Consider the following 13,455-nt stretch of genomic DNA (forward strand, 5'->3'; position numbering starts at 1 on the left):
GGGCAAGGTTGCCAGGTAAGAAAGGGAAACGCCCACCTCACGTGTAAACAAAAGGGTTCCGTGAAGAAAGCAGCCAGAAGGGACGACGAACGTGAAGGATCAGGGGTGCCGACTTAGAAAAAATATTGGGGGGGCCCAAACCAGGGATCTTGCCCCGGGAAATGTGATAAGTATTGAGTTTAAGTTTTTTAAGCATTTTAGAAGAGTCATATGATCAACATTATAACCCTGATAACTTGAAACTCGATATCTGGACACTCCGGGGAAAATCGACAAGCTTGACACATTTTTTTCTCACATCCATAACGAATTTTTGAGGGGGCTCGGGCCCCCTCAGGCCCCACGGAGTCGGCGGCACTGTGAAGGATTCATCGGAAGAATCCTTTGTTTTGGCGATTCGCTGAAAGGGCTTGTTTTGGTGGTTCAGGCTTATTTCGGTGCTTCATATGCATGTGACAACGTTGTATGACTAGGCGAGGGCGTGAGGTGCATTTGGAGGAAAGCGATTGGCTGCAAACCGTGCTGGAGCAGAGTTCTCCACCCCTCGTTTTGAACTTCCATCGGACAACTCTCGCCGGCTGGACTGGAGGAGGGGGGGGGGCAGCTGCCTCCTCCTGCCCTCCGCTTACAGTGGCGCCGACTTATAAAAAATATTGGGGGGGCCCATATCGGATGTCTTGCCCCGGGAAGAGGTTAAATTCAAAGTGTGTCGCAGCACCGAAACACTACCATGATTCACACCACTTGATTCAGTTAACCGTTTATAACCCAGAGCTGCTTAAGGTAGAAATCAAATTTCAAGATTTTTTTATTCTGACTAGATAAAAATTTTGCACTCGATCATAATTGTCGAGGCAGATAAATATTTCGTCATCAAAATTTACACCCCAAAATAATACATAGTTTAGATATTTCCTAAATAGAGCTGAAAATGTATACATTTTTGACGTTGCTTTGAAGCAACATTGGGTTATAATGGGTTAACCTGCTTAACCTTATAATTATTTGTTTCAGCACACGTTGTTGAATTTATTTTAAAAGGTAACTATTGCCAAACATGGGAAATAAAAATCACCAATATATTTTTGTGATTTCACAAAGCATTATATTACTTAATTATTTTCTTGAATTATTGAGGGGGCTCCGCCCCCCCAAACGAATCTTTGAGGGGGCTCGGGCCCCCTCAGGCCCCATGAAGTCGGCGCCACTGGCTGGGTACACCCACGCTCAGATTCCAAATTAAGTTTTGATTTAAGTTACCAATGCAGCTTATAATTTCCTTTTAGATTTCTCGAAGAAGTAGGCAACATTATCAATGAATGTTGATTCAGTGTCTTGCAATATAGGTCTTGAAGAATTTTTAATGCAAGTTCTTAGACAAAAGCTGGACTTTTACGAGAAATTTGAAATTGTTAATAGCCCGCATAATCTTTGTAACGATGAAGTGCATTTTACCCAATCGCCTCTTTTATCCCTGAAAATTCCTGCCCGCTCGTAGATGTTTTTAATTTCTGACCTTCGCCAACACCCGCTCCTCTCCTGGTTGTCATGACTTCTCTTCCTTCCTCACCGATTCACTAATTTACGTAATCCCTATTCCCAACCCCTCCTCCAAAGACCTTCCTTATTGCCCTCCTTTTAGTCAAACTGTCCCCCCCCCCTCCCTTGCTAGCCTTTCCACCTCACCTTTCTCTTGCTGGATGGTATACAGACTGTCCCAAGTGTCGTGTGTCATTTTTGACCTGTAATTTTAGTAACTTTCCGTAGAGCTATGTTCATAAAAATTGGCACACTTATGGGAAAAGGTCCTAAGTTTTGTTGAGTGTAAGCAAAATTTTAAAATTTTGACCATTTGACCTCACAATTTGGGTCCAAACCAAAAATTTGAATTTGCCTTATGGGGTTTCAATGTTAAAAAAATCGAGATAGAAAAATGTCTGAATTTCATTGACCAAGGTGTCAATTCTTATGGTTTCGGACCCGAGAAACCCGAAAATGACAATTTTATTTACGAAAATTCAACCTTTGACCCAGTAAGGTCACCGTCAAGGTCATAAGGGTGGCAAAAAGAATAGCATACCGACAAAGGTGTCGATCTATGGGTTTTATAGGGTGCCCAAGTCATTGGTATTGTCCAAATACCCGTATTATTCACTAATTGACCTACGAGGGTCACAATGGGGGTCAAAGGTCATAGCGTTAAACGTCGGGCCATCGTGGCAACTAACGTGTCAAACCATAGGTTTTGAAGGGTCCCAAAGTCGGTTAGGCAGTTCATAGATCAGTATTGTTAGTTTTTTGACCTCCGAGGGTCACAATGGGGGTCAAAGGTCATAGAGTTAAACGTCGGGCCTTCATGACAGCCAACGTGTCAAACCATAGGTTTTGAAGGGTCCCAAAGTCGGTTAGGCAGTTCATAGATCCGTGTTGTTAATTTTTTGACCTCCGAGGGTCACAATGGGGGTCAAAGGTCATAGCGTTAAACGTCGGGCCTTCATGACAACCAACGTGTCAAACCATAGGTTTTGAAGGGTGCCAAAGTCGGTTAGGCAGTTCATAGATCCGTATTGTTGGTTTTTTGACCTCCGAGGGTCACAATGGGGGTCAAAGGTCATAGAGTTAAACGTCGGGCCTTCATGACAACCAACGTGTCAAACCATAGGTTTTGAAGGGTGCCAAAGTCGGTTAGGCAGTTCATAGATCCGTATTGTTGGTTTTTTGACCTCCGAGGGTCACAGTGGGGGTCAAAGGTCATAAAGAAAATATGCAATGCGCTTACCCCCCTTCCTTCCAAAAATTTTCCATTTCCTCGCAGTGCTTTCCGGCAGGCTTCCCATGCCATCTTAGCTTCATGCCGAAGTTGATCATTTATTTCTCTAAACATCATTTTGATTTGCAGCTCAAAGTGAAAGACAAAACTCCGTTTAAAAAGATATTGGCTATGTCCGAAACCATAAGGTAAAACGTAAAAGAAATGGATAAATCCAGCTTCTATTTTGATTGTATCATGCGTTGTGATAAATATTTAACCATTAAAGAGAAATATCACAAAACGACAAAATTAATAGTCTACATTAGTCAATAATTAGTTTACATTGGGCTAGTCAACCATCCAATTGCAGAAATGGTTTTGATTGCCATGCTCTTCTACTCGAAGCTGCAACATTACACTTTCTAGGGCTTCAAGTTTAGAATATTTAAATTTTGTTTTATCGCACACCTGGAATTGTCCAGTACACGCTGCGCGGACAATAGTGCTCAGCGGCAAAAGCATCTTAATGGAAAGGCCAAGACATAGCAATGAGACTGTTGGGTTTTATACCCAACCAATTTGCAAGTTTGAATGTGAAGTGAGGTCCTGATAAATTTGCAGCCAGTAATGTTTGCAGGACGAGGGTCAGTCAGAAGGTTGCGGTCTTTACAGTCAAACTGGGACTTTTTCTTAACTACTTATTTAACATATTTTTAGGACTTTCATGGGAAAAACTCGCAACCCTTAACTTGAGCGTTACCAATGGAGGTCTAATACTTAAATGAAAAGCGGCATGAATGGGTTTTGCTATTTGCTTGTTGATCTTTAAAACCAATGGGATTTCAGCGTAGTTATAAAGAAAGTCCTATGTGGAGTTAGACCTCCTTAGGACCTTCTTTGAAGAGAGATGTAGTGGAAGAATGTGGACACAGAGTCGGGAAAAAGGATGTCTAGGGAAATAAATAACCAAGAATGGCGTGAAACTAAGAGGGTAAGGGAGGCTTGTCGGAAAAGGCAGTGGATATGTGTACTACACCACTCACTTGGTCACCCTTCCAAACCTTTAGTTGGGGAAATTAGTTTTCCTATTATTTCAAAACACACATTTGTGACCTTTGACCCCCCTTATGACCCTCGATGGTAAAAAAATCGACAATATGCAAACTGCTACGAACTGCTACACTGACTTGGGCACCCTTTAAAACCTATGGTTCCACGCTTTGGCTGTCATTATGGCCCGACGTTTAACTCTATGACCTTTGACCCCCATTGTGACCCTCGGAGGTCAAAAAACCAACAATACGGATCTATGAACTGCCTAACCGACTTTGGCACCGTTCAAAACCTATGGTTTGACACGTTGGTTGTCATGAAGGCCCGACGTTTAACGCTATGACCTTTGACCCCCATTGTGACCCTCGGAGGTCAAAAAATTAACAACACGGATCTATGAACTGCCTAACCGACTTTGGGACCCTTCAAAACCTATGGTTTGACACGTTGGCTGTCATGAAGGCCCGACGTTTAACTCTATGACCTTTGACCCCCATTGTGACCCTCGGAGGTCAAAAAACTAACAATACTGATCTATGAACTGCCTAACCGACTTTGGGACCCTTCAAAACCTATGGTTTGACACGTTAGTTGCCACGATGGCCCGACGTTTAACGCTATGACCTTTGACCCCCATTGTGACCCTCGTAGGTCAATTAGTGAATAATACGGGTATTTGGACAATACCAATGACTTGGGCACCCTATAAAACCCATAGATCGACACCTTTGTCGGTATGCTATTCTTTTTGCCACCCTTATGACCTTGACGGTGACCTTACTGGGTCAAAGGTTGAATTTTCGTAAATAAAATTGTCATTTTCGGGTCCGAAACCATAAGAATTGACACCTTGGTCAATGAAATTCAGACATTTTTCTATCTCGATTTTTTTAACATTGAAACCCCATAAGGCAAATTCAAATTTTTGGTTTGGACCCAAATTGTGAGGTCAAATGGTCAAAATTTTAAAATTTTGCTTACACTCAACAAAACTTAGGACCTTTTCCCATAAGTGTGCCAATTTTTATGAACATAGCTCTACGGAAAGTTACTAAAATTACAGGTCAAAAATGACACACGACACTTGGGACAGTCTGTATATAGACCTTGGGAAGCCAAAATGGGTACCTTGATAATGACACTACGTGTCGAAACCGGGTCGGTAGTTTGTTAATAAAAAAGTGTGTGGAAGTTAACCATTTTATTTTATCCTCATGAATATAAAACATTTCCACTATATATCGCCGGACACTGTGAATTATGCTACGAATGAATGATATTAATATGAATGGGTACTTAAATGTGATATGCAAAAGGTTATGGCAATATTTGTTACATAAGTATAAAAATAGTTGTAAATTAATTATAGAAAGCAGAGACTAGAATTTTGACATATTATTCCATTGAATTGAATTTGATTATTGATGGTAACTAAGCTGAGACATTTCATAGCTACCTATCAATTTTGATTAATTGAATAATAATTATTCATTTCTCTAAAGTTGTTGATGTCTGTTCTTTCATCACAAATATTTTTGTTTTTTGAAATATGCATCATTTCTTTAAATAATGGTTTTGTTAAATTACTTTCATTATCTAATATTACGGTATTTTGAAGGCTAAGCAGAAGCCATAATTTTATAGAATAGATACAGTGTAGGCATCCAGTTGATTTTTAAAAAAGAAGCTACTGTAACTATAAATCGCTTTTATAAACATTTGTCAGAAGAGCTGCCTTTGCTTTAATAGTTTAAGTGCATACAATGACTTTATGTCTATCCATCCACCAAAAAGAATAGCTGTTTTTTTTTTCAAGATTGGGGTGCTTTTTGGCTTATTCCACAGAACATACAATAAGTCTCTCTACTCAAAAAGAACATATGCTAGACATCTTTAGATTTTTAAAATATCCAAGACAATGAATGTATTTCCTAATCATCTAGAAGATGTTTAAGATATCCAAGGCATTGAAGATATTTTCTCGATATCTAGAAGATATTTTGTGCTCTGTGGGAAGTGGGGAAAACTGAAAATTTCAGATTGATGTGGGTAATAGAGTGATAGAGATAGAGTGGGTGGATTTACAATGGCTACTCTGATATATTAATGTTACTTGGAGTGAGGCGATTTGAAAATGGGACAAAGAGAAGTCAGGGAACTTCTTCTATGGCATCAAACAGATTTTTACCTGCAAATCAAGAGAACCTAGCTGAAGACTTATGCCTTTGACACCATAAGATACTGTAATTTTGTGTTCGGGGTACTATGATGCAGGTGCACAGTTAGGAATTAGGGCTTAGGGGGTTTTAAGGGCAACTAATACTGGGGTAATAATAATAATTTCGTCTTTATTGTTCCAGCGAATTTAGGACATCTTTGTCCTCTCTTACAATTAACTTGATTGACAATCACAAACATCCATTCCCTGGATGGTGGTCAAGCCACCCAGCCGGGATTCGAACCCGCGACCTCTAGGTTAGCAGTCGGGGACTTTACCCCCAGCGCCACCGAGGCCGGCATGGAATATGGGAGGTGCGGGTGCCCTCCCCCATAAATTTTTTAAGATAAATGGTTCAAAATGGTGAGTTTTACAGCTTTCTGAGGGATATCGTTGTAATCCTAACACTATTCTATAAGTAATTGTAACCGATGCCGTTTGGCAGGTACTTTTAAATCGGCGTTCATGAGGGAATGAAAGCTGACGCAATATTTGTGTGTGAGTGTATAGTGAAGCGTGAATAGACTCAAGTGTAAAGTGTTCTCTCCCCTCCTCCCACGATTCCCCCCCCCCCCCACTTCCCGATTTCAGGTTTTTTCTGTGTGCATACATGACCAGTGAAAGGTTCACATTCCCCCCATCCCTCCAAACAACACCTACGAGCAGCGAAGGAGGGTGATGTAATCTGCTCCCCCAAATTGAAAGCATGCTTCGGCAAAACCCCCTCCCCTCCCGATGGTGACGATTGGAAGAAAATCTGCCTCTTTCCAGGTTTCCCTCACCTGCCCCAACCACAGAAAACAAACCCTCTCTGACCTATAAAACCCAGGCGTATTCCGGCTCAGAAGAACACATCATTCCCGGCTTTGTATTGCTGCCGAAGGCTCTGCCCATCAGCTGAGATGCATCCTACTTATTAAATGGAGGAAAGACAGAGAAAGGAAAGAAACGTGGAGGTCAGACGAAGAGGTGAAGAGTGGCAAAGTAGAGGAAACAGGAGAACAGACAGTAGATTTTCCACGCCCAAAGGAAGAAAGTAATCCCATGACTTACAGATTTAAATATTCTCTCAGCCCATGGTGGATGAAGACCCTGCGACAGCGACCCTGACCGGAGCCAGCCGAGGAGGTCATCTCCATCCATGACCCAGAGAGCCAAAAAATAAAACTGTCATCCCACATTACGTCCCCCGCTCCCAAGTTGAGAAGATTCACGAAGAGATACCCATTTCCCCCCATTAAAAAACAGAAGAACCATGAAGAAGACCCACTTCCCCTATTAGAATTGTCCCATGCATTTTTTTATTCATTTTGCCCTCCCGTTTTCCCTGTGAATAATTTTAGTATTAGGATAGAGTGTTTAGGATTAGTATTGGCATTTTCAGTAAAGATAAACAGTCAATTTCATGTGTTTCAATGTATTTTTCCTTGTTGACGTTTGCAATAATTTTTTTTTTGAATTTGTAATGTGTAGCAAGCCTTTTTTCTTTCGTGCATGCCAGCCTACAATCAGCAAAGAAACCCACCTCACACCCACTTTCCCTTTTCTTACCCCCTCTCTCTTCCTCCCCCTTCCCTTTCTCCCAACCCACGACCCATCCATCTCAGACGAACCCTCCCACAGTACCATGCACCCCAGCACGTTATATGACCAGATGATGACGTCTTACGTTGAAACCAAGGTCATGTAAAAGTGTGAATAAATATTGTTAAAGCAAAAAGTTTCTTTTTTTATTTTTCATAATGAATTGCTATCACAAAGTTACGTCTCAAACCATCAATTTTACCCCTTAACTTTTTGAATATATTCATCATCTCCAGGATCCATATTAATGTACCTGTACCTTCATAAACTGCCTCCTATTTAATCCTTTTACTTTCTTAAAAACATGAGTCCACAGTGCAAGTTTCAAGATTCTCCATCTTAACGCATACTCTTTCTTGCAGTCATAAATATTGTACATAAACATGATAATACACATAACATAAAATTATACTTGAAGTCATCCATGCCTCTGAGACATAAAATACATTAATCTGCTGCATTGGTGCTATCATGGAAAATTGGGGTGATCTTAAAAATTTTTGCTCCAAGTTAAAAACAAAATATGAATTTAAATTCCCATCTCTTCAGAAACCCTTGAGAAAGCAACCAGCATCAGTCGAGAAACGTTGGGGCCACCCAAAAATTGACGCAGCGATATAGCCCAAAAGTTTTTATTCAATACTACCCAGTATTCAGAGGGTTACACTACCACAGAATTTCTGAGAAATGCAAATTAGACTTCTTGGTCTCTACTTTAAATTGGAAGAATTGCTACCTCTTCTATTTCTTATGAAAGAACCAAAATCTCAATTCCATGGCAGAAGTAAGGAAATGGATAAGGAAAAGAAAATATATGATGAAAAAATCTTCACCACTCAGGCATGATCTCATGATATTAAAAGGTAAAGGATGCAAAAGTTGCCACCCATTTTCATGATTTTTACTAACTCGTTGAGGGTAAATGTCAATCGCAAGAGTAAACAACTACTAGATACAATAGACCAATGCGAGGAAGGGAAGAATAGATAATAAGTGTTGACCTCCTCAGCAGGAGCATGTGACTTCACCAACTCATTTCCTAAGGTCAATCATTTTCTCCCACGGACAAATTGATGAGTAAACTATTGATCAAATTTTGAAAGAGTATAATTATAATTTTTATCAATCAACAATGTAATAAAATCAATAAATAAACCCACAAAAATACACAGGAAAGATCAGTTCTTCCTGTGAATCAAACTTACAGGAGGAATTCACTACACCACTTGGTCTTTCACCAAAAGATTAATTAAAGCCTTGACAAACCTAATTAACCAATCATCAGTGACCACTTGTGGCTACTGGGAGAATGATATAAGGTATGATATTTGAATTAAAGAAATTACCTGTAAACTAGCCAGTGGTGTATGCATATGGAATCGCCTGGTTGCACAGTCAAGTCTTGTGCAAACAAGTTGAATAAATGTAAGAGCTCATAAGTGTAATATCACAATAACACAGTTGGAATTGAAAAGCTTTATATTAAAAAAAAATTGCTTCAAAAAAAATCTCCTCACATAAATAAATGCAATACAAATCTGTAAATCTGACATTACACAATATTAAAGCCTCACGAGGCAAGGAGGGAAAGGACATAATTTCACATACGAAATGACCTCAACATTACCCGAAGATGAACACATTTCATACCATAATCAGCAAGAAAAAGATTATACTATTTACTCTCATCATTGCCTTCATCTTGAACAGCAGACACGGTTGTTTTTGGACACAATCCTCTAATAGATAGGTCATAAACAACCTCCTCTATTTTTTTCACATCGTACTTAAGGACATCAAATCGTTTTCGAAGTCCGTCATTTTTTAAGTTGAGGAGACGAAACCCGGAGTTCAATTCCGTGACGAATTTGGAAATAGCGATTGGGCGAGTATAATCCCCAGCTGTCACACTATTCACGGCAAATCTCGCCTGAAAACACAAAAAATACAATTTATTGCCGGTGATATTTCCGAAGTGAAACTGGCTTGAGAATATTTAAGAGGGAGGGATATGCTTTAAAATGAATGAAAACAGCTATATCAAAAAACCCACCAGCTCTGAGGCCAACTGCAAAAGTCCCACGAGATAATCCTCCAGGTCGAGTACAAATCCATCTTTTCTGTTTGTTTTCACTTGAGGTAAATAAGTAAAAGTCAGTATTTCCATAACCAATTAATTCCCTCATAAAAATATAATACCATAACCAATATCATACTTCCTAGAATGTCAGCCACCTCTTCCCTCGTGGCTAATCTTCCTGTTTCCAAATATATAGTGAGTGCTATTAGAAAGACAAGCCGTTGTGAGACAAAGCGCCAATGTTCGTGGAATCGGTAATATTGACCGTCAGGGATAATTTCCATTAACTCTGAGTACTTGGCTTTCGCATTTTCAAATCCCTTCCTTGCTTGCACGCAGTTTTCAGGGACTGAAACATAAAAAAGCACAATGCAGTGAGAGAGAACGCAACTCCCTTAACCACACGAACGGTGTGATGACAATTGTGACAACTTACTATCTCTGATACCAGTTTCAAGATGAATACTCTGAAGAATGGCTAAGACCTCTCTTGCTTGCTGCTCAATATCTTTCACAGTGCTTCGTATTTTCTGCGGAAAAATGTAAAATACCTCACTCATATTTGTGTGAAAATAATTTGTTCAAGGGACTCATACCTCTTTGAAAAGTAAATACCTCACGGGACTCTTGCTCGTGGCTTATGAAAGTTTGAAATTCACTGAATATATCCGTAATATTAGAATTTGCCATTTCAAAGATAAACAATAAAACAGTGTCAAAAATATCAGCTAAATTTCCTTTCCAACTTCAACTACAACGACCGGCGGATGCGCAAATAGAAAAAAATCTAATCGAAAGAATCTTAGACCATTTAAGTAAGTAGACCTGCCGTTCGGGCGGAACGCTGTAGCCAACATCGCACGGCGGGGAAGTGAGTGGGATGAGGGATCGTGACGTCACGGTTGGGACTGCAGACGATATTCCGTATGCGCGCTTGAGATATTTTAACGCTCATACGCTGCAAAGTCGCTGAAAAGTGACAATATTGGGCACGCAAAATGATTATACACTTAATAAACATATTTTTACGATGAACTAAGGCATTTTATAGCCTTGACTCTGCGCAAAAAGCTAAATAAATCAAGACGAAGCGATCGCATTAAATACATTTATTAAGAATGTAATTTTAATAACTTTGCATGGAGCAATATTCATGAAAATTGGTACACTTAGATTTTTTGAGTGTAAGCAATATTTTACAATTTTGACCTTTTGACCTCACAATGTGGGTCCAAACTTGAATTTGCTCTATGGGGTTTAAATGTTTAAAAAGTCGAGATAGAAAAAGTCTGAATTTCATTGACCAAGATGTCAATTCTTAGGTTTTTGGACCATAGAAACCCGAAAATAACACTTTTATTTACGAAAATTTAACCGTTGACCCAGTAAGGTCACCGTCAAGGTCATAAGGGTGGCAAAAAGAGTAGCATACCGACAAAGGTGTCGATCCATGGATTTTATAGGGCACCCACGTCATTGGTATTGTCCAGATACCCGTATTATTCAATAATCGACCTCCAAGGTTAATACGGTGGTCAAAGACCATAGAGGTAAACGTCCGGCCATCGTGACACCCAGGTTTCGAACCATATGTTTTGAAGGGTGCCAAAGTCGATTTTTCAGTTAATAGATCCGTATTTTTGATTTTTTTGACCACCGAGGTCTCAAAGGTCATAGAGTTAAATGTCTGGCCATCATGACAACCAACGTGTCAAACCATAGGTTTTGAAGGGCGCCAAAGTCGGTTACGCAGTTCATTCATCCGTACAACAATTTATTTTGACCTCCGAAAGTCGTAATGGGAGTCAAAGGTCATAGAGATTTTAGCCGACCGCTTTGACTTTCTGACTTGATTCAGATATTTTAAACTTCATTCACTACTTAGATTACTTAAATTTTATCACCCTCAATAACTTCAATAGCATTTTTAAAAAAGGTGATTGATTGTTTTTAAACTCTAGCTAAATTTGAGGATTATTTTTCAAAACTATCTTCTACAACTGTAGGGCATTAAGCCTGATATAGAAAGTAGGAATTCATGGTGTGGTATAATTTAAAAATTCTATCTACAGCTGACGAAAGAGGTAACTAGCGCGTTTTACAGTAACCAAGTATTTTCTTATACATGCGACTTCCGCAGTTTCACAAAATTCTTTCAGCATTTGAAGACGCACAGTGTAATGTAAAAATAGAAATATATTTTAATGACAATATTTTTCATATCTGCGGGCAAAAAAACAGCAGCTGTTTGAACGGCGTTATGTATCATGTGCGCTGCAAAACCGATCTGATAACGTGTGATGTACATGCCTTTGATCTGAAGGAATGACTATGAAAAATAGCATGGAAAGACATCCTAATGCTAATGCTAATTTCTTTTCTTCGTCTCCCTAAATTGTTTTTACTAAAAATTTCTGTATTTTGGAGGAAGATGCAGCAGCATTTTAATATCTTTTATGCTCTTGCGTCTCCAAGTGCTTCGAAATATCATACTGCCGTGAAAAATAGAAAATTATCCGTTATATTTCACACATTTGACAGAGTAATCGCTTCTGGATTTTTTAATAAAATGAGATTCACTTCTTAGATGATTTTTGAATCCGCATCCTCTTTTCTTATGTATTGTGACAAGAATATAAAAAATTAAATTATGTCGTAAATTGTTTAAAAAAATTTAATTGAAAACTCTGTAAGTACATATGTACGTATTTACGTACAACATTACATGAAAATATTTAATAAGTTATTCAATGAATTACATATAATTGATTGTTTTATAGCAAATTTATTTTTAAAATTATTTTAATCCAATCCTCTCTTTCTTTATAATTATAAATATGTTGATAGGTATTATTTATTCCCAGAATTTCCCGTAGCGTACGTAAATCGTAGGTGTCACTTGCAAAGCCGGCGACCTTTTTCCACCATCGCAAAATATAAATAACACGAGAGCTATCTGCTAAGTAAAAAATTATGCATTTATGAAATAACTAAATTACTAAATTACGCAGTTCTTTCCTTAGACCAAGAACTAGACCCGCGATTCCCCACCCCTACCCATGTCTCGCCGTGTGGCCAACATCTCCCCTCCGCTCCCTTCCTTCCCCGCCCACTTTTAAAGGGGATTTTTTTCTTATCTCGTTAGCGATCTAGCATCATTCGGAACATCGTTATAAAAACATGAAATCTTGCATAAAAGTTGTAAACGGGGGAATTTTAGAGAGGAAAAGGGTCATGGTGTAAAGAATTTGCCGGTCGTCCACGAAGTAACGCGGCAACTCCTCTCATATAGTAATTTTTAAACGGTCAATTATGCGATGCAAATTGAACTGCGCGCTAGCGCTACTAAAAAGGGATGTCAACAAATCAGCATGTTATTTAGCTAAGTAATTTAGTTATTTCATAAATGCATAATTTTTTACTTAGCAGATAGCTCTCGTGTTATTTATATTTTGCGATGGTGGAAAAAGGTCGCCGGCTTTGCAAGTGACACCTACGATTTACGTACGCTACGGGAAATTCTGGGAATAAATAATACCTATCAACATATTTATAATTATAAAGAAAGAGAGGATTGGATTAAAATAATTTTAAAAATAAATTTGCTATAAAACAATCAATTATATGTAATTCATTGAATAACTTATTAAATATTTTCATGTAATGTTGTACGTAAATACGTACATATGTACTTACAGAGTTTTCAATTAAATTTTTTTAAACAATTTACGACATAATTTAATTTTTTATATTCTTGTCACAATACAT

At 38.7% G+C, this 13,455-nt stretch overlaps 1 protein-coding gene across 1 annotated transcript; it reads right to left on the minus strand.

The window, feature by feature from the left end:
- Positions 1 to 9,068: 9,068 nt before the first annotated feature.
- Positions 9,069 to 10,504, minus strand: LOC124169328 (translin). Its single transcript, XM_046547910.1, has 5 exons — positions 10,303 to 10,504; positions 10,124 to 10,217; positions 9,824 to 10,036; positions 9,661 to 9,740; positions 9,069 to 9,537 (listed from the first exon to the last, which is right to left on the minus strand). The coding sequence occupies exons 1-5, from the start codon at positions 10,375 to 10,377 to the stop codon at positions 9,283 to 9,285; spliced, it is 717 nt and encodes a 238-aa protein (XP_046403866.1). The 5' UTR covers positions 10,378 to 10,504; the 3' UTR covers positions 9,069 to 9,282.
- Between the last annotated feature and the right edge of the window lie 2,951 nt (positions 10,505 to 13,455).

This window comes from Ischnura elegans, chromosome 12 (genome assembly GCF_921293095.1).
Source record: "Ischnura elegans chromosome 12, ioIscEleg1.1, whole genome shotgun sequence".
Taxonomy (NCBI): Eukaryota; Metazoa; Arthropoda; class Insecta; order Odonata; family Coenagrionidae; genus Ischnura; species Ischnura elegans.